The sequence below is a fragment of the Anolis sagrei genome, chromosome 4 (genome assembly GCF_037176765.1).
Source record: "Anolis sagrei isolate rAnoSag1 chromosome 4, rAnoSag1.mat, whole genome shotgun sequence".
Classification (NCBI taxonomy): Eukaryota; Metazoa; Chordata; class Lepidosauria; order Squamata; family Dactyloidae; genus Anolis; species Anolis sagrei.
This window is the reverse complement of record NC_090024.1, coordinates 150,780,727-150,805,465: the sequence shown is the minus strand read 5'-3', so window position 1 is coordinate 150,805,465 and position 24,739 is coordinate 150,780,727. Positions and strand designations below refer to the sequence as shown.

Sequence of the window (24,739 nt, the reverse complement as noted above, 5' to 3'; positions counted from 1 at the left end):
GGGAGAAGTGGTAAAAGAGTACTATAAAGTGTATTTATAGTTCCCTTCAACAGAAGGGAACTTTGCCCATCTTTCTGCCTATATCCTAAGATGAGTTTTATTTTGAAAACTTGCTAAAATCATGAATCAATGCAAATCTTTTAAAAACTTGTACACTAAAGACTAGCATGACATGTTATTTTAGAATAAAAAATGAGAAGGATAAGTATCAGAATCCATGAATATTGTTATAGATCACAGACCTTAATGTAGCTACAAAATACGGAAACTGGAAAATAAATACCATTTCAAGTTCTCTTGGATTCGTATCTTCAATTTTTTTAAATGATGTCAAGCCTGCGTTCATCATTGCACTTGACAGCATCACACCTGTTGGAAATTATACAAAATATACATATTAAATACAAAAGAATTATAGGAATTTTTCACATCATCAGTTGGTGTCCATTATCAAAGTATGAAGGTTTTGAAATAGGCTGCTGTATTGCAACCTGGGCAAACTTAACACAGATTTATTGCCAAGATGTTGGCATGATGTCTGTGCTGCTCTCATATTTCAAAGTTGAATGTGTCTGTGGGCTTCCTACTAACTCGGGTAAAAAAACAAAGCCCACTTTTAGTTCAGGGAATAATTACTATTATGGAAGTGGAAGTTCCATTTAATTCAAAGTAGCTTGGTTGGGAAAGTCCACTTTGTTCAAAGTGGCTCACCCTACCATGTGTTGATGGGATTAATTATGTGCTCCTTTTCTACTTGATTCTAACAAACAATTGTTTTAAATATCACCAATGTCCAATGCATCCAATGTTGAATGAATGGTTGGCTATTCAACAACATAATTTATCTTCCCTCTGTACTCCCCCTGCATCCAAATCTACCCAGAAGGGCCCAATAATTCCTCTGTGCAGATTGTGGCATATTAGAAGGAATTTCATTCTACCAATGGTATTCATTATGTGTGTCAGTTGAATTTCATCCAAAATGCTTAGAATTTACTTATTTAAAATGTATTGTATTAGAAAGACAACTCATACTTTCCTTTGGACTATAATACGCACCAATTTTTTCAAGCTGTATAGATACATATAATGAGTTTTCCCAAAGTCTACATTTGAAGCACTTTGCTAAAATCAAAGAATTTAATAAGGCTGAAAAGTGGTATTCACGAGAAGCCAGAAATTCCGACAACCCTAGACAAGAAAAAAACAAGCAAGTGCCTTTTAAAAAACTGTTTGTAGCACATACTATTATTAAATAGTTTAAATGCAAGAAAATGTAAATTTAACCATACATTTTGTAAGTCTTGTACCACTTCTGAAAATCTTGCCTATATCTTGTGTCAAAGTGAAATCTTGAATGGGAAAGCATCCTAGCTGTGACTGAATGAGACTGAAATAAGAAATAACACATTATTAAATTTTTTGAAAGAACCAAATTAAAAATACACTGAAGCAGAAAGAAATCAAATTTAGAATTAAATCCAGTGAGTATGGAATGGCCAGAAAACATCCTGAATGATTAATTGATTAGGCTAGTTCAGCATCTTTTGTTCAAAATTGTGCAAAAGGCTTACCAGTTCACTTTCATTTCTCTTGTTCTTATTTTTCCTTCCATTGGATATCTGTATAGAAGAATGCACCATAGTATTTTTATTCACCTGGCCTAGAAAGATATTCCCAGTTCAATGTTTTAAAACCCCAATTAAAAAAGGAGACTTAGGGCACAGTTTTGTATATGTCTTCTCAGGAGTATACCCCGCAAGTTAAACTGGCTTACTATGAAGTAAGCAGCTTTAGCATAGCAGACCTTTTTCTTCCGTTAAAAGTGATTTATAGACAGTAAAAATTCCCAGGAGCATTGAAAAATGTGTGATTCATCAAAGTGAATGCAGCCCTCCCATTATATACCATTCTGAACAAGAGACCCAGTAATGCTCCTGCCATTGCTGTCCATCTGGAAGTGAAAAACTGCAACAGAGTTATCAAGTACTCAGCAAGATGCACTGCTGTTGGGCTAGACTGATGGACCACATGTTGTGCAGTAAGTTTTAAAGTAAATGTAGGGAAGTTCTGAAAAAAAAATCAGTGAAAAAGCCCAGTTCCTCCAGGAGGGATAAAAAGAACTTCTACATGGCCAGAAATCTTCACCTGGATGATTCTGAAAATTGTTTCCATCAGTCAGTGAGTCTGAGTCCAGTCCTCTTTCTCCTCTCTCTGCCACCTCTCCCACATTCATTTGCCATCCAGCACACGTGAGGATTTGTTTTATGCCAGAGAAAAACAAAGAATCACACCATATCGGTAACTGCTTTGTTGGGTAATTTCAGTGGTGCTCCAAGAGAAATTTCTGCACCACTGGAGGGTGAGTGAGGGGCAGCAGCATAGAAAGAGAGATAGAATCCATCTGATTGTAAAACGTGTTCAAACAAGTCATTGCCACAGTCAGACATAGGTGTCTGACCACATGGAGGCTCTCCTGTGTGAATTAGTTCTAAGCAGGTAGAGTTTATGTCAATAAATATTAAAAGCACATACAATGGCGTGCAAGACAACAATGCTCTAAAATTAGTATTACATTTAATTTTAGAATAATCTGATATTTCATCTTATACCTTATAGTTATCCTGTTCTTGTCTTTATTCAAAGCATTAAGTGTTTTTTTCTCATTTGTTCTTAACTTGATGTCTGAAAATTCACTGCAGCTGGATATCAATGTGATCTGAAATAATTTCTGTCATTAATTGCAATTTCTATTACCTTAAATTTGAATAAATATTTTAATACTGTTTGAAGCAGTTGTTTAACAGCAATCTGTGCGTTTCCATCTATCTACAAAGGAAACCAAGCTTCTGGGTTCTCTACATAGTATGACAAAATGCTGAAATAGCCTGACAACATTAGAGTTATTTAAACTTATTTATAGAAATTTATATTAGAAATTATAATTGTGCATGGCCACATGTGTATGTCCCACCTGACTAAGCCTACTGGAAAACACGCACAGAGACACAGACACAGACACACACACTTTCCAAGGAAATAATCATGTGGCACATGTCTCCCACAGTAAATGAAGAACTTTTAAATGCCCAACATCCTCCTCATGCAGAGGTTTTTTTTTTGGGGGGGGGGGGAGCAGAAGTGATCTGGTTTTGCCTGCAGCGATCCTGGGTAGTGAATGGGATACAGACATGGTGGTCCCCCAAACTCACCACAGTTGCCAGTGCTAGGTCTAAAAACTGGGTAAGAAATTCCAACACAAGAAAATCTGAGAACTAGATGAGACTGACAAACTGACTGGGTGGATTAAGGAGATGCCTGTGGCAAACTACAAGAAAGATTGGAATTTATTTACCATCTTTTCATAACAATGCTGGGGGCAATCGTCAACTGTAGGATTTATGAATTAAATGAGTGTTACCAAAAGCAGAAGTGTGATTATATAGTGTTGTCTACAGGGAGTAGAGTAATAAGGAATTAAAAATCAAAATACAATGAGTGTGAGGTTCATATAATTGCTTTGTATTTGTGTGTAGATTAATACGGTTTGTGTATCCATGTTCATGTAGATAGCCATTGATATATTTGCCTTTTTTGGTTTGGTAATACATTATGATAGCTATTAGATAGCTGTATAATTTTAGTAATTTATATTATAAAACTTAAATCCTTTTTTATAAGCATTCTTTCATTCTTTTCTTTATTCCAGATATAAAATGATCAAGAAATTAGATAAAATGTTATGGATGGCAGATATTGAAAAATACTACAGGATGAAAAATCTTATTCCCATTTCTTTTAGCCTGAACTGAAAATTTCAAGAAGCAACAGTAACAAGAGATCTTAATGAGCAAAATGACCTGATCAAGCCTGAACATCAAATATATTTATATATTTAGAAAGTGGCATTTTGGTTTAGTTGATATTCATATGGCTGGCATTGAATAAATCAGTGGTTCTTAACCTGTGGGCCGTGGACCAGCAGTGGACTGCGAGGACGAAAATCTGGTCTGAGAGCCTCTTCTCTTTTTTTTTATTTCCGCTCCTTTTGTGCCGCCTACCACTCCTTCCCTGTCGCTGACCATAGAATATGTTCTGTATCAGAAACTAGAGCTGATGTGGTCTATCCAAAGCAATTTTCAGAATCAGCACCCCAAACGGAATCTAAAGTTGACCAAAAATTGATGCATAACCCTTTTAGTACTAATGTTGGAGAGTGGTCCCTGGTCAAGTAGTCCCTGGTCAAAAAAAGATTGGGAACCACTGCCATAAATGAATCCTCTACCCTAAGAGATATATGTCATTACATGGACAATCAAAACAGCAACCAATGATTTCTGCTTGCCCTAAAAATTATGATCGCAAAACAGGATCAAGACTGGGTTTACAATCTGGTTTCTGAGTCACAGTACACAAGTCTTTGCTTTTTGATGCAACATCTTTTTGATATAACAGGGATGTTGGAACTAATGGCCATAAGCCCCTTCCAACTTTATGATTTGATAATTCTATGGATAGTGTTTGACACTGAAAAGAATTAAATAATAGGGATACAAAGTCATAGGGATACAAAACCCCTATAGGGGGTTAATGGTTCAGTCATACACACACACACACACAGGCACCAAATAAGGAAAGGGGGAGAAAGAACGAGTGAGAGACAACCAGAAAAATGAAAAAATTATACCCACAGCATAATTAACGATAATTATTCTTATTATTTCATTTAAAGAGTGAAATATGAGAATAGCAACTTCATATCCAAAGAAATTATTTTGCTGCTCAACACATTCTCATATCTTTCTCAAACAAGTAATAAGTAAAAGTTACTTACACCACTTTCTCAAGTTATCCTATCTGTTAGCCCACATCTCAGCCAACCGAATAGATCTCCTCAGTTGAATGGCATCAATTCTTAATTGCAGCCTAGCTGAAATACTTAGGCCCCTTTTACACTGCCATAAAATCCAGATTATTTTATATAAACTGGATTATATGCAGTGTAGATTCATATAATCCATATCAAAGCAGATAATCCACTTTATCTGCTTTGAACTGGATTATATGAATCTACAGGTGGATTATTTGCTTTGATAATCTGGATTATATGGCAGAGTAGAAGGGGCCTTAGTCTTCCTCTTTTCCTAATACCTTGTTTTTTGCCAGGTGATGTCTTTTTCTAATGAACCATGCACTCATGTTATATCATCATGTTGACATCTAGGGAGAGTTCAGTTTTGATTTGCTCTATATCCCATTTATTATGTCTTTTTCATGTTTGTGGAACTGTCCTCTAACACCACATTTCAAGTAAGTTAACATGTATTATAGAATTCAACTTCTGATATGCTGTGGCACTGTACACTATACAGACTCTTCTACTGACCTCCACAAGAAACTGCACGATATCATTAACACCCTTTCCCCTCTTGCATGAGGATCTAAGATAAGTAACCAATACTGTATGCAACTATGACAGAAACTGGTTTTGTTTTTTTTGGAAAATATAAACAAATACATTAACGGAAATTACAATTCATATATATTAACACAACATTTAAAATAAAGAAATTACCAGATCAGATAAAGTCTCAGTTCCTTTAATCATGAAACACTTTTTCATGGTGTCAAAGGCAATATAATACCAAGCCATTAGTCGTCCAGTCTCTGCAGAAAGTTATATAAAACTGTTAGGTCACTTTATTGAGAAAGGTATAGCATTAAATTCATTGTTCTACATGATATATTTATTATATAATAGCAGACCTCCGAAAACACCAGTAAATAAATATAACAAGAAAACAACAATGGCATACTCTATTAGCTAAAACTCTAGTAACAATATTGTATTAATTTTAAAAGGAAAATTTTTGAATAAATGCAACTATGCAGTTATTCAAGCAGTACATGCTCACAGGAGCCCTCCATGTACTTTATTTAGCATCATGTGACAGACAGAATGGCTCTCCAGCACTATACTCTAAATGATCTACACAGTTCTATACCATTTGGCCTTTAAAAAGTATCTTTCTTCAAGCATCAGTATGTAGAGGTATGCAAAGCAGCAGAAATCTGTTTTGATTTCATTTTGAAATTCTGATGCCCCCTTATTTCATTTTGGGGACATTCGGAGGTGAGGCGGGCATTTCAATCTGTAATTCAATACAGATTGAATTGTTTTTCATTTTGGTAAAATTCGGTCCATTAGCACCAATGGGGCAGATTAAAATAAAATCATTTTAAATGCTCTTCAAAACTCACAGACCCCGCCCAAATGCATGCCCACCCACACCTCCCTAGCAGAATTTGAAAAATAAAAGTTGGAATGGATAAGGAAGGTAGATGATGTCGAAAGAAAAAGAATTCTCTAAAAGCTAGTAGCTAGTTGCACTCCTAAATAGTCAACACTGTAGGCAGGCAGGCACTAAAAAACTGAATGGAGCTACTAAGGACACATTATCTCTCTCCAACACCACACCACCCAGAGAAAATGGAGGGCCTCTATGTGACTATATATACCACCAGCTATGCAAAATGCTGTGTGACCCGCTTTCTTCTTCTGATTGGCTAGTCAGGGCTAATGAGGGAAAAAAGCCATGTGAAGCTGCTCTTGTCAATCATCACATCAGCAGCCACTCCGCCCCTAGGGTGGCAGAATAATATTATCATAAAAAAAGAAGTCCAAATTAATAAATCTTTTCTAAATTTAGCCAGAAGATTTGTCAACTTGTGTTTTGTTTTATTAATGCTTTGAAGGAGGTCCTTCTCAATTGCCAAAATTACCTGAATCCCAAAATGACCTCCAAAATTTTGCACAACCCTATCAGTATGGTCACCAGTTGGCTTTGAAGGAATGTCCACTTTATCTTTGTTGCTTAGTAGTTGGCTCTCTGGCTGAGCTCCACAAAGTGCAGAAGAGCCATGAGCATCAATGAGACAGTTCTACAATGACAGACTTTTAAATCTTGCCTCAAGGTATGTCTTGACTGTTGTTAAGCCATGAAATCTCTCCTAGTTCGTGCTATACTACCTTGTCTCATGTGCTACCAGAATAACGATGTGCGGCAATCCCAGCAGCATCCACCCAGAAGGTGTGAGGACCTATCACCCTGCAACTCAGTGTTCCCGCTTTTCCCCTCCCTCATCACATGGGAGGAAGCGTCTGCCGGCCAGCTTGCCTCACTGAGGGCAATGCAACATGGGAAGCCTCCTATGTCACAGTTGGCGGCATTTTTCAGTGGTGACTCTGGTTCCACCACAGTTTTTACCCAAGAGCTGTCCCAGAAATACTTCTCCCATGTGTAGTGGGAGCCGGTGGGCTCCGTGGCAAGGCTGCAGCACAACTGGAGTTGCCACCGAAATTTGCCACGTATGATCAGGTCGCAAGAGACTATTATGGTCTAGTGGTTTTAGTGTTAGACTAGGACCAAAGGAGACTAGGACTTTAATCCTGGCTTGACCATGGAAGCCCTCTGGGTGACCTTGAACAAATAATATTTCTCTCTGCCATAGAGAAATACAATTCCAAACCTCCAGTGAACAAATCTTGCCAAGAATATCCATTCATTGGAAAGGACTTGAAGGCACCCAAAAGTTAATGCTTTGAACATAAATGCACTATCAACAGAATGTTCTTCATTTACCAAGGAAACTATAAGATAATACGGAAAACATATCCCTATGACATCTAGAGCATAACGGCCATAGCACTAACCTTAAAAATACACACTTGTAATACTGTATAAACATGATAATTGTCACCTGTTGGCTTGAAATAGAGTTTTTCATCCATCTTGATCAAATCAAATGATGATAAATCATTCAAGTTCTTCAAACATAATTCTGTCCAAATTGAAATGATAATTTGAGAAAAATATTGTATAAAAATTGAGGTATGTCATGACAGAATTCATGATCTGACTAAAATGAAGTACTTTTAAGTATTAATTTGTCAGAGAAGATTTAAACATATTTCATTGTTCTGTTGAGATTAATCAGAGTTTAGAACATGCTAGTATTTGTGGACCTTAGGGAAGGCTGAGCGAAGGAAGATAGATGCTTTTGAACTGTGGTGTTGGAGGAAAGTTCTGAAAGTGCCTTGGACTGCGAGACGATCCAACCAGTCCATCCTCCAGGAAATAAAGCCCGGCTGCTCATTGGAGGGAAGGATACTAAAGACAAAGTTGAAGTACTCTGGCCACATCATGAGGAGACAATTATTTTGGGGAAAGTGGAAGGTAAAAGGAAGAGGGGCCGACCAAGGGCAAGATGGATGGATGGCATCCTTGAAGTGACTGGACTGACCTTGAAGGAGCTGGGGGTGGTGATGGCCGACAGGGAGCTCTGGCATGGGCTGGTCCATGAGGTCACGAAGAGTCGGAAACGACTGAACGAATGAACAACAACAAGTATTTGTGGAATGTGCCTTGAATCATTAATATACTATCAGCGAGCTCAGAAAATTAGAAATGAGCTAGGATATGTTCAAATTTTCATGAACACACTAAAATACCAACTGGCCTGGAGAACTTATTTTCACTATTTAAAATGATTGATGGGCTTCCATTTTATACATTCACTATAGTACTGAAATGGAATCTAAACTGACATATTTACTTCATGATAAATTATTTTTAATTTGCATAAGATGGAAAAGCTATCACACAAAGGCAAATCAGTTCTGGGTATCATCATAATCAAGTAAACAATCTTTGCCATTATATAATTTTTAGGCCAACCAGTACTGCTTCTATGCTTAAAATGTACAAGATGTGAACATATATGTTTAACAACACATTATTCTGTTTTTTAAAAAAGACAAAAAACATCCTACCTTGCAACTTTTCTTCAATTCCATTTCTGTCTAGTCCAGCTGAAAATCCTTCATGAAAAGAATAATCAAATCAGTGTGTTAATTTTTAATATAATAGCTTACTACATAAGTGCATTCCATTTTAGGTTAAAAATGGCCATCATATTTCAAAAGATATATATAATGAACACATATAGAGAACAGCTTGCTGTGAGAAGCAAATGTATGAATACACAGTGTTAGGTTGATTAGGTTTATACGGGAATAACTCTCGAGATATAAGAAACATAGGATACCAGGATTTTGGCACCCGTTTCAAGACACCTTGAATCATTTCCATGGATCCTTAAGGGCCAATGGACTCCAATTTAACCATTTCCAATTTACTGTCATCAGTGAATCTACTCAAAAAGATCTGGCTCCTAGCTTTTGTCATATATTATCCTTAATATGTGGGTTGGTGTGGATTGTATAGTCATGCTTCATCATAAGGTCAAATCTCTAGCAAGTGTGTATTTTGATCGACTCAGCATGATCTCAAGAGAAATCTGAACTCAGTCTAGATTACAATTTCATTTGGAAAAATCAACATATATCACCAATACATATATATTTATTTCAGTCAAAGACTAGTAGGAAAAAGGAGTTATATAGAACAGATAAAGCAAAATGCAATGCATTAAAACACAATATTAAATATAAATGTCTTCAGAAACAAATATTTATAAATATATAAATGAGAGGTTTTCATGATGTGCGTTGTGACCCCATAGATTTCGTTATTACGATTTAAGTATGTGCCCATATCTCTAACAAGGGGTTGTTTAACCAAAATGTGTGTGACACATATGGAAATGTTTGGAAAGCTAGTAGTAACTGCAGCAACTGATTCTTTTAAATTATCCATAATTGGAACCTATTCATTCAATATGTGGCCAAAAGTGATTAAAGGCATGGTATCGGGGAGCAAAGTCATTAGAGCAGATTGTTGAAAAGCAAAGTGACAAAAGATGGGGGATACCTGTACTATATGTTATTATAAAAATATTTTCTTCCTCCATCCATTTTGATAGAGATGACCAGCATACAATTTTCTGAGGATACGTAAAAGACTAATTGGTCCCTAATTAGCAGACCAGTTCATCAACATATCCAAGACCTATATCTATCATTATTCAGATAAATTGAAGCTTGTGCAGAATCAGTAGTAAGAAAAGCGCATGGTCATTCAAACTTCCAGTCTATGTTAAGGTGAAGTCTTGGTTTTGCCTTATCCTCTCCTCTGATTTAGTTCCCCCTGTTTATAGGTTTTTCCAATAGTTTAGATACCTTCCTTTGTATTAGTTTTTGGGTGAAACATGAAAACCTCCTAAGGGCCAGCCTTAGTTGGTCTATTCCATTTGCCTGTATAGAGCTCTCTTGCAGGACTCCTCCTTTTTTTTTCTGCAGCAGAGCTAAAGTGACCAGAGGCTTGAGCATTGTCTGGTAATCCTAGGCCCAAGCAATCCAAAACAGACATCCTTAGCACCTTCATTCAGCCAGTATTCATATACCACCAATCCAAGAGACAACAGAAGTTTTGACCAGCTTAAGCTTCACAGGGAAGAAGATTGAGACAATTTATAAGCACCAGCTTGTAAACCATTGCTCTGCACCAGAGGCAGGAGACTTTCAAAGACTCCAGAGAGATGACTGCAACCAGCAAAACCTCCTTTTGTAATGTATTAAGTTATCTTATAATAGTCCTGGAAGGAGTTAACCCTTTATTCATCTTGTTTTCAGTAAATTCATTTTGATACTCTTTTCATCTTGCATAAAGTGTCTCTGTGTGTTAAAGGTCTTAATCTTAACAGAAGGTATACAGATAGCCCGGAGTAAAGCCAGACACTATAGTTTTTCCCAAAGGCTCAGGCATGCCATCACAGTTAATGTTGATATTTGCTTTCCAAACATTCAATATGGCCATGGATTCTTCAAGAACTCTTGTCCCATTTTGTCTTGCTGCTATTATTTTCAGAATAAGATCTTAGCAGACCCCTCGAATTTCTCCAATAATATTTCCTTGAAGTGACCACTTTATTAGGAGAGCTGTAGTTTCATATATCTGGATGACTGTCTATTCTTTGGATAGTAAACTGGCCATAAGTGTCCCAAAATCAGAAAAAAATTAACAAGTCAGCATTTTCCAGGGTCCAGCTTTGATTACCTAATTATCATAGAAAAGCCCAGACATAATATAAAATGGCCCGAGCTTGGAAAGATCAGCAAGAGAAGCCTTGACATCCTGTGAGAGAAGCTTTGGAATCAAACAGCTCATATAGGAAGACTAAACTTTATAACAGAATGAAGAGACAAATAATATTTCTCCTACATTATTGCAAATCTATGTTATATTAGACTGCTGACCAGCTAAGGGATTAGATCTGTCTAAAACATAGCCAGTTACAAGTTACTCACTGTCCTTAGGGCCAAATGAATTGTTGCTTGCTCCATATCAATCTGCATTAGCATCCAAAATTGGGCAGAAGGGAACTAGAGGGATCTCAGGATGGAGGGATTCCTACTATTAGTTCTGAAACTGTCCTTCCTGTGTCAACATGCAAAAGGTAATGACATCTACAATCATACTCTGTTCACTGATGAGCTAAGATCATAGTGCAGGGTGGAAACTGAGAGACAGAAAAGCACACCTAACTAGTTTTCCTAATTTAGAATGCCTTCAGCACCTGCCATCTCTCCACTTCTTTTGCATCCCAATAATGAAATTGTTTTCTTTTCCTACTAAATAAGAAAGTTGAAAAGGGTGAATGTATTGATATTGGTCTTTGCCCTGCTGATTTTGAGATAGAACAAATATGTACCTTGATTTTGGATAGGACAAGATTTATTGTTGTAAACATACTCCCATTTACCAATACAATGGTTTTGAATGTACCTTTAAAAATCAAAGTCACTGTGAAAACAGATGTAGAGAAAGGTGCTAAATGTCCTAACTGTTAGCATTTAAGGGCATTTCAGCAAAATAACTATTCCGTTTACCACTTCTTTCCTTTGTTTCACAGCTCTGAAAAGCAGCTGTTCCATGTACAGAGAGATCCTACTGTGCTGAACACCCTGAAATGCCTTGTGCTGTGGTGTTGACAGCAAGAAGGATCAGTGCAGAAGCAGAAACTCTGCCTTTGGGGAGAAAAATAGATCCTTTTTCTCTTGATATGAAATGCTTTTCTGAATTTTAATGCTGTCATTTGATCCTCTATGAAAGCAAGTCTATTTAACATAAAATCTCAGAAATACCCGACAATATTCAATTCGCTAGAGCTGCTTTTCTATCAACAGCAGGTGTACAACTTAATATTGACTACAGAAAGAAATATGTGGGCAGTATCATATTCCAGTGTGCTTTTGACACTTCTATATTGTGGGACATCAATATGCAAAAACCTTACTAATGAAGAAAATACAGCAAGGGCAGTTGCTGTAGATCAGGGGTTCTCAGACTTTTTCAACTGCAGAGTCCTTTTTGAAGCAAAGGTTTCTTGTGGAGCTCCAAGAAATATATATTATATTATATTATATTATATTATATTAATTATATTATATGATGAATATATATCAGGCATGGGCAAACTTTTTGACACATTGTGTTTTAAAATTTGACAGACGGGATGAACCAGTGGCAGATGAAAAGAAAGTGTTTGTGTAAATTACATACCGTAATTTTTTTTTAAAATGAACAAATTCCTATACATATTGCACTTATAGTGCAAAAAATAAAATAAAATAAAAATAATAATACAATATTTAAAATTAAGGACAATTTTAACCAACACAAACTTAACAGTATTTCAGTGGAAAACCCCAGGACCCATCCAGTCCAACCCCCTTCTTCCATGCAGGAAAAGCACAATCAAAGCACCCACAACAGATGGCCACCCAGCCTTTGTTGTAATGGTGATGATGATAATGATAATAACTATAATAATAATAGGAACAACCCCATTCAGTTTAAACTCCCTTCGGCCATACAGGAAAAGCAGGAAGCATCCCCATGAAAAAAAAAAAGCTTTTGGTGACAAGGGAGGTGGGGGGAGGGGGAGGAGCAGAAAGGAGAAGGAAAAACTTGGAGGGTAAGTAGGGAAGCACAAAGCCCCTTAATATGTTTTGTGGAGCCCCAAGGGCCCGCAGAGCATACTTTAAGAACCTCTGCTGTAGGCATCTAACAAAGAGAAGTGCCATGAATTTAGCAATCCCCGCTAGAAGAGTTTTTAGGGATTTTAAAGGCTGAAATCTCTACAGAAAAAGAACCTCGCTACTCCTGCTTGTAACTTCTGAATATTGCCAAAATTGTCAAAAAAGTGGGGTAGTTTATTGTAATCTGCTTTAATTCAGAAATTTTAAGAATAAACAAACCATAATAAGCTGGATTCTTCAAAGCTCTGATATAAAGGAAGGTTGATCGTATCCATTCTAAAGCTATGTTCACATCAGTAATGGTGTGCAACACTATTTCAGCATTTAAGTGTTCAATAAGATGCATGTGCAAGCTAAGGAAACCAAAAAACAAATAATTTTATATCAAAATCTACAAGCAGCAATAAATCTTATCTTCAGAATAGCCTGACCAGAGACAATTGGACTGGAAATGAGATGGGGGGTTCAAATTTACAACATCCATCTTCTTATCTGGCCACTAGCGTAGTCCCTAGGTTCCCAGGGTTAATCCAGATTTTTATGTGAATATACTGATTGCAAATACAGACTTGGATTTTTTTCAATATGGATTTGTTTGTGTGTTACATAAATTGCACAAAATTCCAAAGGAAATTTGGAGAAATCAATGATAAGATCTTTCAATGTTTTAATTTGTAATTAGAAGTAGCCACAAAAGTCTCTGAGTAGGATTAGAGAGTAACTGTGCTAGAGAATGGAGAAAAGAATAATTTCTTCCTTGTCTAAATGCTTCTTTCCTTCCAATTCCATTAAGGCTCTTTGTTGTGGTTAAAAAAAGATGAAGTCATTTGTATCTAATTTCTTGTTTGATTCTTTCAAATTAATCACTGCTGTTCTGTACACAATATACCTGTAACTTAGAGTCATGGAACTACATGAAAGATTATAAGGCAAACTTATTTCTGTTCTGCTCAGACTATTACTGCAAGTGTTCAGAGAAAACACTGCTATGGATTATTGTTTGTCTAGCTGATTAGTATTCTCCTACATGCTGGGAAGATAAAGATTTTCCAACCTTCACTTTCCCCACAGGCCTATCTTCATGATCCAGGAGATAAATTTCTTCTCAATAAGCAAACATGTTACGGACAGCATAAAGAAAAATGGCTTAGGTTACCTGCTTTCTATTGTATCGGTACCATTTAACATCTGAACATATTTATCTCTTGTACTTAGCCTTGTCATGATAACTGCTGTGGCTGTTGTATCAAACTGGAAAAAATTACATACATATATATAAAGAGGTACACTTTAAAACAGATACCAAGTGACTACATTTATGCTGAGCTATCCTCGCCTGCTGTTCCCTTATTTCGATATGGTACACAAAAAACAAGGAAGTTTGACTATGGACACATCACATTGTCTCAGCCTCAGGGGAGACAAAGGCAACCCATTTCTGAACAACTCTTTCAAAGAAAATCCTATGTTGAGTTCATTTTAGGGTCATCATTAGTAGGAAACAACTTGAAGGCAGCAACCAAAACAAAAAACAATAGCAATAAGATAAAGTGTTATAATTAAAGATCTTGAACATGTAGTTAGATAATATTGATTTGTTTTATGTTTCTTTGAAAGCAAGGCATAAAAATTTCTTAGTAAATTATTTTTTTTAAAATCATCAACAGTAATAATTATAGTGTGTACAACTTCAGGTATTGTTAAATGAAAACTGAACTGATATATTGAACTTAACAGCCTCAGGAATAATATAAAGCCTAACAAAGTATCCTATAGATACTTACTTGGGACTAAGTTGCCTTGAACATGGAGCTCACTTTTGAATTGCTAGGCATGAACTGTAGGGTAAGTTGTAGGAATATAAACAAAACCTTTTATATTGCAAAGTAATATTATGAAGGGAGAATCTATCTGAACTGAATAATATAAATGATTACCCATTACTGATGAAGACCAGGAAAATGCAATTTCTTTAATGGGTGGGAAGAAGGGAGAGAGAGGAAGCATTATTACTGCATTAAAAATGCTAAATTTATCATGGTTTATAACTGTTAGACATGACAAGCTTCTTCAAGCTTTCTCTAGTAATGTTTATCTATTATCCTGTTACTTACTGTTTCATGAACCGTATATTCTGGCATATAAGACTACTTTTTAACCCAAGAAAATCTTCTCAGAAGTCAGGGGTCATCTTATACGCGGGGGTCATCTTATACACGGGGGTCGTCTTATATGCAGGGGTCGTCTTATACACAGGAGTCGTCTTATACGCTGGAGTGGCCTTGTGCATGGGAGTCGTCTTATATGCGGGAGTAGTATTACACCCCGGGAGTCATCTTATAGAGCAGGTGCTGAAACTTCCAATCCGTATTGGAGAATCTGTGGTTGCTGCATATTGTGGGGAAAGCTCAAAAATGGCAGTGGCCACGTCCCTGCCATATGCAGCGACTGTATGAAAGCACTAAGGGTGACGCTGTACAAGTATGGTAGAAGAAAATCTATTCATCAGGATTCGTGGACTTAATGCGGTCCCGATGGTGAGGTGAAAGGGCGCCTCACCGGGAAGGTGTAAATGAAGGGCGAAGCAAGCTGCAGGCGTCCGGGGTGCCCGGTGTATGGAAAAAAGAGATAGAGTGGCTCTGGGTCCAGAAAAACACAACTCTTTTACCTGTCTGGCCCATCCTTATATCCTATTACCATACCTCCTCCTCTGTTTCTCAGATCTCGCTCCTGAAGACTGCAGTGAAGTGGCGCAGGTGCGAGATCTGTGAGGCAGAGGAGGAGGTACAGTAATAGGAAAATTGCCATATTGAAATCAAATCTGATGCTTTTAAAAATTTTATTTGGTGTGCGTTGGAAGAGGGGTAGTCTTATACAGTGAGTATATCCCAAACTCTATATTTTAACTGGAAAAGTTGGGGGTCGTCTTATAAGCCCAGTCATCTTATATGCCAGAATATACGGTATGTATGTTCTGGTGTGCAGCTTCCTTTATGCTTTCTGAGAGGTTATAAAAGGGAGTGCAGACCACATTCATTCTCTCTCTCTCTCTCTCTCTCTTTCTTTCTTTCTTTCTCTCCCCTGTTGATAGCTGTTTTGTTATAAAAGAGATGTCCTGGCTATATGGCACAGAAAATCATCTCAAACATATCTAAAACTGGACTGATAAGTTTTGTACCTGCTGAACACATGAAGGTTGTGAGTAAATCAAATATGTTATTTTTTTATCAGAGTCTACTTCATTTTTGTCTCTTGAGTGCACAATATAAAACAAGTTGATTTATGGGAGAGTATATATTTTGGCTACTGAAAAAAACTTCTAAAGCTCTGCTGTTTTTATGCACTCACAAAATCTCCATTTTCCTAACAGAGGTAACAGGTTATTCAGTCTAACAACTGAAATCATTGCCTTGCATAATTATATCTGGTTGTATACCATAAGAGAAGGCTTAGCCAATTTCCTATAATTATGCCTTAGCACTTTACAGTGCCAAGGTATGTGACTTTCATTACTCTTTCCATCTGAAACTGTTCCTAGTCTTCTCATAAAAATGGGCTCAGGGCCTTATTTAAACATCGATGAAATCTGTTTCTTGCAGATATATAAAAAGAAAGCAAGAAAGACTTCTAAAATATGCACTGTGGATTAATGTTTTCCAATGCTGAAGATTTAGATAATTCAGACACTACTGTGATTAATGTTTTTGGCCTTTTTAGTGTGAGCATTCCCAGTCTTTTCTATAGAATTTTCTAAAACAATTTCATTCAGCTTGGAAATTCAAGCCTGTGGTATTAACTTCACAGGCTTTCTATGAATAGGACTGTATTAATTATTCAGAAATAGTTCTACAGTGCAAATAAAAACTTTATAAACAAATACAAATACAGAATGTTTTAGTTAATAGTTTTGTATCTTTGCCCCAGTTATAAGTACAGAAAAACTATAAGTACTTTCATTTTTAAATTGTTTTTTTTTAAAAAAACAACTTACTTGAGGTCTTCCTGCTCTTCCGATCATTTGTAAAATATCAGTTTCACTGTACTCCTGAAACATTCCTCCAGCATAATGCATTGTTGATTTTATAATTACTAGGTGTGCTGGTAAATTAACTCCCATAGCAAGAGTGCTGGTAGTAACTAGAAGCATTTAAAAAGGTCAACTATAGAGAAATTGTTTTGAAAGGCTCAAACATGAACCATACAGAATGTGCTCCCCTTTCCATGGATGGGAATAAATAGAATCTAAACTCTGGCTTTCACGCTGCCTGTAAGATTCCATCATGTCAGTTTTATTGTATAAACTTACTTAGAATACCATTTTCAGGCAGTCCCCAACTTACAAATGACTCATACTAAGGATGGTGGTGAGCAGGCCCGTAGCCAGGATTTCGATCGATTCGGGGGGGGGGGGCTGAGTTTGTTTAGGGGGGGTCTGAGTGAAAGAGGGTCTACCCTAGCAAACCTTTTGTATCGTTACCCCAATACACCCATGCATATGGGATATATTGAGTATGGTGATCAGATCATGATATGAATAAACATAACAGTTTAAATAATGCACCAGTAAGGCCTTTTCACGAACCACCATGAGAATTTCAGGGGGGGGGGAGAGCCCTGAAGCCTCTCAAGTCCCGTCCCCCCCCCCCCCCCCCCCCGGCTACATGCCTGGTGGTGAGGCAGCGGGAAGTGAGGGAAATCTACCCCTAGAAAGGGAAATTCACTCCTGGAAGAGTTATCATGAGGAAAACAGGTTTTTACTGAGGCTTTATCATCAATCAGTGTTTCCCCAACAAGTCAATTTTTTTTCCGAAATCCAATTATTACGGGGACAGAACGTGAGGTGAAATAATCTGAACAGGGGCAAAGAAAGGGGGAAAAACTACCACAGGGGTGTAAACTTCCATATATCATCCAAAGCTTATATATACTGTATATACTTGAGTATAAGCCTAGTTTTTCTGCCCCTTTTAAGGGTGAAAAGCCCCCCCCCCCCCACGCCTTATACTTGGGTGAGGGTCCTGGCTGGAAGGCGTGGGGTTGAAATAAGAGTTTCTTTCAGCCTCACGCCTTCCTGCCAGGACCTTCATTCATCTGAACAACAACCCAGCTCTCCTTCCTCTCCTCCTCACTCCGCGCCAGTCTTTCCCACTTTTCCTTATTCATATACACACAAAATTTCCCTCAAAATATATAGTTAAAATAAACTATGGTGATAATTGGAAGGATACTTATGCACGTTTATATTGAAGAAGGTTAAAATGATTTGATCAGAGTTGGATAGTCTTAATCTTAAATTACTTTTTTATGTAAATATTCAAAAACATTTAGCCTACCAATGCCTCAATTAATGTAATTTTATTGGTATCTGTTTTTATTTTGAAATTTACCAGTAGCTGCTGCATTTCCCACCCTCGGTTTATACTCAAGTCAATAAGTTTTCCCAGTTTTTTGGGTAAAATTAGGTGCCTCGGCTTATATTCGGGTCATACTAGAGTATATACTGTACATATATATCTATGGCTAGAGGTACACTTGAAAAATGTAGCTGTTCTGACTTACAAACAAATTCAACTTAAGAACAAACCTACAGAACCTATCTTGTTTGTAACTTGGCAACTGCCTGTATAGTTCTAGATGTTACATCTCTAAAAAACATTGTAGAGCTTGAAAATGTGCTCCATTGGGCAACCAAAACTCAGAAAAACAATTACCATTCTACAAGGACACATGACAATGTTGAAACTTCCTAATTTAGACAAAAAGGCAAACATCTGGGGATAAATGTGTCACAGACTTAGCAAGTTAAATGCGGTATGAAGAAAATTGGTAGAGGGGAGTTTTTCTCCATTGTAATATGAGACCAAGAAAAGGGGAGAAATGTCAAGGGGGATGGATTGGTTATTGTGGACTGGCACTATAGCTTCCCATGGTTTAAAAGGAGACATCCAAAGTTTAGTCCCCTCAATATTAATTTTAATCCATTCCCTAAGCTTCCTCTTTGCCTGCAAGCTACTGTGCTTTGAGTCCCCCCAGGGGTGAGAAAGGCGGTATATAAATACTGTAAATAAATAAATAAATAAATAAATAATAACTCTTGATCCACCCAAAATATCAAACAATCACAAATTGTATAAATTAAGGAAGGATGCTGTCAATGGTTATTAGTCCTGATGGTTACATATTATTCCCCGGGACTAACAGCAGCTTGTCTTCCAATAGCAGTTGCTAGTATTGTCATCATATCCTTTTTGTGAATAGGTAGCTGGTTAGCTGTTGGAGGAAAGATACTAGACTACATAAGCATTTGGTGTGATCCAGCAGGATTTTCATAGGTTCTTCTATTTACAAAAATGCCTGTGTCTCAGAGGCAGAAAGCCTCCTTTGGAAATGACAAATAATGTCTAATGACAGATGAGACATTATTTGCAAATATATAAATAATATGAGATTGAAGGAGAGGATCATCCAGCTCTGTTGATGCTCCAAAATCATACAGTAAGGCTGAGATCCCATGGAATACTGGGAAAGCATTACTGGCAGAATAAGGCAGGATGGTTCAAAAATATTGCAGGCTTTAGTGCCTGAGTACCAACAGTGCAAAATGGTTTGCATGGATGGTTTGATTTAATATGATCCTAGTCCAAGAATAGTTCTTCAGATACAAACCTAGGCCTGTTGATCCTACAGAAATGCTATCTGCCAGAAAATCTTAGGCTATGATTTGAAGTACATTTTACAAGTATAACTGAGTGTTCTGTGAAGGATGGCAATATAAGCTAAAAGTGAAAATTCAGCTACACTTGATTTTAATATTTATCTTAGTGGCTTTGGACAATATTATATATTTGTTCTAAAATCATAATAAAAAGACATAAACTTCAGTTCTTTATTTAGTTAATGAGAAATGTAGTTTCGTATGGTCATTTTGTCATCACATTTGTATTCTTTCAGGATAGCGTACAGTGAATTCTACCATTTCATACTCCCAAGAACCTTGTGAGCTAGATTAGGCTGGTCCAAGATAATCTAGTGTAATTTACAATAAATTGTAATCACCATACAACTTTGGAACTTTGTTATAGTTTTCTGCAGCATTTATAACGATTAATTTAAATCTAAATACTCCCTCTCTTTTAAAGGCAGTGGCCAAGAATAATAAATGAAGAAAGCAGAAAAGAAAGAGAGACAAGAGAGCTCTAGATGCAGCCTTCTTGGAGCAGAGGCAGGACCCACCTAGACTAAGAGCTTGGGGATTGCTCCCTCTTGTGGTCTTTCCTTCAAAGTCTATTTCCTGTCTACCAGAGCAATGAGGAGGAGCAACCGAACCCACTGAAAAATGAAAGTGTGTTCATTTCTACAAATTAATATTTCTTAAATTCATACCCAGAGTAAAAATATAATTTTGGGATGCTCACATGTTGGCTTTCCAGAAATGAAAACTATTTTTTGAAAGAATACAATACCAACACTTCAGAACTTGAAAATGTTTGTACTCACAAAGAACTGGTATGTCTCCCATATTAAAAGCTGCTTCAATGATTTTTCTATCAGACACCTCTACTCCAGCATGATGATAAGCTATTCCACAGATCAAGAGCTCTACAAATGAAATTCAGACTTGATGCTTTAACCAACTGATATTGCTCCATATATACAAACAAACTTTTTTCAATTAGCACATCCTACATACCCCTCAGTCTGGCTTCTTTTACCAACTTGGTACACTTTTTCAACCTTCAAAAAAGAAAGATAAAATATAAGTGTTACTGTTAATAAAACATCAAATACAGTCTCATAGAGGCCATTAAATTCCACCACAGCACCCAGTTCTTATTGGAAAGATATTACAAACATGTAAAGTCTCAACTTACATCTCTGAAAGACAAGTTTGCCCGTATTTTTCATTCTCTTTTCTATCTAAACCATTAATTGCTTATTTTGAGTAATGAGCAATAAAATTAATAATTTTTGTATTAACACTTTTTTGTGAATGTAACAATATGGAATATTTTGCAGCCGAATTAACAATAAGGTGAACAGATGTGTTTATAGGATTGTGACAAATGTTACCAAGTTCTACCTCAGTCAGCAAAGAAAAATCTGTTTGCAAAATTCAGGAAAGGCTGGCAATATGATTTTCCCTGCAGTTTTCATAGTTTATTACTTTTACTGTCCCATACGTCATTCACCTACATTTCCCCCTTTCCTAGGTCTATTCACTGCATATGTCACTGAATATGTGCCTTTCCTTTACAGAGCAGATATAAGTGGGATTTGTTTCCAAAAGATACCAAATTCATTTTAACAATTTTACAGGAGTAAAAAAACATGCTGAGAATATGCATTCTTTTGCTATAAAATGCAATTTTCAAAGCCCTGTACTAAAGTGATTTGATAAATTTCTGATAGTTTTGATCTGTACATAATATTCTACTCCTAGTCAATAATATGTTGCCACCTATAACTCTCATTTTTCTTTCCTTTTAAAAAAAATTGGTACATTTTGGAAACAAACTCTACATATATGTTTGATACTTCATTCTTGGCAGTATGAGAGCCACTCTAAAACTGGTCAATTACAATAAAAATTGCAGCAGTGGGGTGGGGGCTTCTGTATGCAAAAATTATTTGTTTTTAACATTGTTTTGTACAAAGAAATCTACATTTCTCCACATAAGATGGTATATTTCATTCGAAACATGTTCAGAATCTGTTATAACTTCTCCTTGGACAGTAGGGAGAACATTTTGTGTATCTTTTATTGTGATAATAAAACGAAAAAAGGTTATATACCTAATTTTAGTGCTAAATTTAGTGATTTTTGATACTATTCCCTAAAATACTTAAAGCAAAAGGATTTGCCCCAGCTTTATGCCCAGATGAAAGTAATTTTTTTAGAGTATAGGCAGTCCCTAAGTTACAAACATCCAACTTAGAAACACTTTATAGTTAAGAATGAGATGAGAAACAGGAAGTGAAAGAATCTACCCCTCAGAAGGGAAATAAACTCCTTGAAGAGTTATCATGGGGAAAAGGTGTCTCCACTGAAACTTTATCACCAATCCTTGTTTCCACAAGTCAAATTTCCAATTATCGCAGGGACAGAAAGTGAGGTGAAATTTTCTGAACAGGGGAACAGATAGCAAAGCAAACACCACAAGGGTGTAAACTCTTCCCTGTGTTATCCAAATTTAAAGCATATATATATATATACATATATATACATATATATATATATATATATATATATATATATGCCTGGAGCTACACTTTAAAAATATAACTGTTCCAACTTACAAACAAATTAAACTTAAGAACAAACCTATAGAACCTATCTTGTTCATAACGTGGGTACTGCCTTTAGTAATATATAATTAGAAATCAGGATGGAAAGGATTTTATGTGGCCCAGTTTGCCCTACTAGGTGTATGTATATATGTGTTTGTGTTTTGAATCCATATTGTAACATACATGTAGATCGCCAAACTCTATATCTGGCCGTGTGTGCATCAGGATCAAGTAACCATACATAAAGTAGAGTTTAAAAATGGTATTTTATAGAACAAAAGATGTTAATCAGGATGGAAGTCATTTTAAGGATGTTTGTGTGAAGAGACTTGTCAAAAACAAAGGTTAATATTTAGCGCACACACCTCAGTTTTTGGTAGATCAGTATGCTAAATCTGCTCACTGTGAAATTACAGACACATATTTATTCTATATATCTAAGAAGCAATTTTAATAGAGCAAAGATTTACTTTAAACACAGAGATATCCAAAGACAACTGCTGGTATAAACATGTTAATCCCACAGTAAGCATATGTGCTGACACAGTATAGTTTCCAAGAAGTCACCTGAAAAACAACATGTATGAAATCAATGCCTAGAATTACTACGAATGACAAATGGAATACCAGAACAGGCTTCATTTTCTATTCAGCCCAAAAGCTATAAACCATGGTGGTACTGATTTCAACATAAGCCAATATAAAATTGTCAGAGTCTATAACTTTTGTCACATATGTCATAGAGTACAGAGAGAGACAGATACTAGGGGAAAGCTTATGTTATGAAACAGTACCTTTCTAGCTGTTCCACATTCATAATAAATTTAGCATCTTTAGCTAGTACAGAAGCAGCTTGCTGTACTCCTTTCCTCGTGGCACAGAACTGTAAATAAGAAAAATCCAATGTTTGTACTTATAATGTTAGAATATACAGAATAATATTACAATCATAAGAGGAAAGCAACAAAATATACCACAAGGGTCGGCCTTTGTTCAGAATACGTTTGAATAACACTAGCTACTTTGTAGTTAAGTGTTAAGTCAAATTTGAATTCTGTTTGGTTGCTACTGCAGGGAAATCCAAGCACTACTTTCCGAAGCTTCACTGGTCGGTATCTTTCATCTATCTTCAGACATATAGCAGGCCCCTTGCCATCTGAAAGCCATTCCGCAATCTTTAAAGAGAAAAGAACATATCTTATACTTGAAACGAGGAAATTCTGCCCTGGGCTGAAATCCTGAAAGTTACTTGCTCAAGAGGAGTTGCACGTATGCCACAGAAGCTCCACTGGTACAAACACATTTAGGTTTTCCTTATCAGTTATTCAGTGTGTTCTTCTCCATTATAAATATAAAATATTCACTCTGTATTGTTACTACGATTTAGATCAGATCATATAGTCAAAGAGTACCTGCTTGATAAACATTCCCTACTGTTACAAGAAGGCTCATTTATACATTATGGTCACACAAAAGATTTTGTTTATAGTGAAAAAGCTGTATTTTTCTCCATAGTACCGTGCTTAGTGGATCTGATTACAAGCTAGAGCACATAATCTATGTCTATTCGCACATTTACATTATAAAAACAGTCTTAGTGATGAGCAGCACTGATATATTTTGGCCTTCAGTGCCCACCAAATTTCAGAAATGATCAATGGGAACATATGTAGCCACCTCACACTGAACTGGTCCATATAGCTCAATATTGTCTTGCATGGAACCAGTAGAAATTTGAACAGTATGGAAAAGAGACAAGCTGAATTAACATTGCCCTTCTCTGCAAGATATACAACTTGGTTTCCAGTATTTATTTGTAATATGGTTGGTCAGTGTTATGAGGGGGAAAAGGAAGTTAACATGGAGCTACAAAGTCTGTTGATGATGATGATGATGATGATGATGGTTGTTGTTGTTGTTATCTTTATACCCTGCCTTTCTCCCTGTGAGGACTCAAGGCGGCTAACACTTCACAAATTTAAAGGGTGTGATAGAAAAGTTTAAAAGCAATTAAATAGTAGCAGGGTGATAAAAACAAAATTAAAATACAGTAAATATACTAAAATGACATTTAACATCGGCAACATCTAGGAGTAAACATATTACACCTATGTTAAAGTCACTCCACTGGCTGTCAATTACTTTCTGGGCAAATTACAAGATGCTGGTTTTGACCTTTAAAGGCCTACATGGTTTCTGTCCAGGTTATCTTCTCCCATACAATCAGCCCCACACACTTAGGTCCTCTAGGGGCAGTTACTCCAACTAGATAAAACCCAACTGGCAACCACCACTCAGAGGACTTTTTCATCAGCTTCTCCACAACCGTGGGACGACCTACCAGTAGAGCTCCAACAGCTGGATCAGCTGTCAGAATTTAATATACAAGTGGAGACCTATCTCTTCTGGCAGGGTTACCTAGAGAGTTTTAATGATGAATTTTAACAC

The 24,739-nt window shown here is 36.5% G+C and overlaps 1 protein-coding gene across 1 annotated transcript in view; it reads right to left on the bottom strand.

The window, feature by feature from the left end:
• HFM1 (helicase for meiosis 1) overlaps window positions 1-24,739 on the bottom strand; it is a 61,528-nt gene that overhangs the window by 18,057 nt on the left and 18,732 nt on the right. Inside the window, exons 11-25 of the mRNA XM_067467053.1 lie at window positions 23,266-23,466; window positions 23,086-23,174; window positions 20,694-20,737; window positions 20,501-20,602; window positions 16,995-17,140; window positions 14,160-14,254; window positions 13,223-13,356; window positions 8,834-8,881; window positions 7,762-7,842; window positions 5,576-5,667; window positions 2,613-2,719; window positions 1,575-1,622; window positions 1,293-1,390; window positions 1,060-1,191; window positions 284-369 (exon numbers count right to left, since the gene is read on the bottom strand). Coding sequence (XP_067323154.1) covers window positions 284-369; window positions 1,060-1,191; window positions 1,293-1,390; window positions 1,575-1,622; window positions 2,613-2,719; window positions 5,576-5,667; window positions 7,762-7,842; window positions 8,834-8,881; window positions 13,223-13,356; window positions 14,160-14,254; window positions 16,995-17,140; window positions 20,501-20,602; window positions 20,694-20,737; window positions 23,086-23,174; window positions 23,266-23,466 — 1,503 coding nt within the window. The remainder of the gene's footprint in view (window positions 1-283; window positions 370-1,059; window positions 1,192-1,292; window positions 1,391-1,574; window positions 1,623-2,612; window positions 2,720-5,575; window positions 5,668-7,761; window positions 7,843-8,833; window positions 8,882-13,222; window positions 13,357-14,159; window positions 14,255-16,994; window positions 17,141-20,500; window positions 20,603-20,693; window positions 20,738-23,085; window positions 23,175-23,265; window positions 23,467-24,739) is intronic.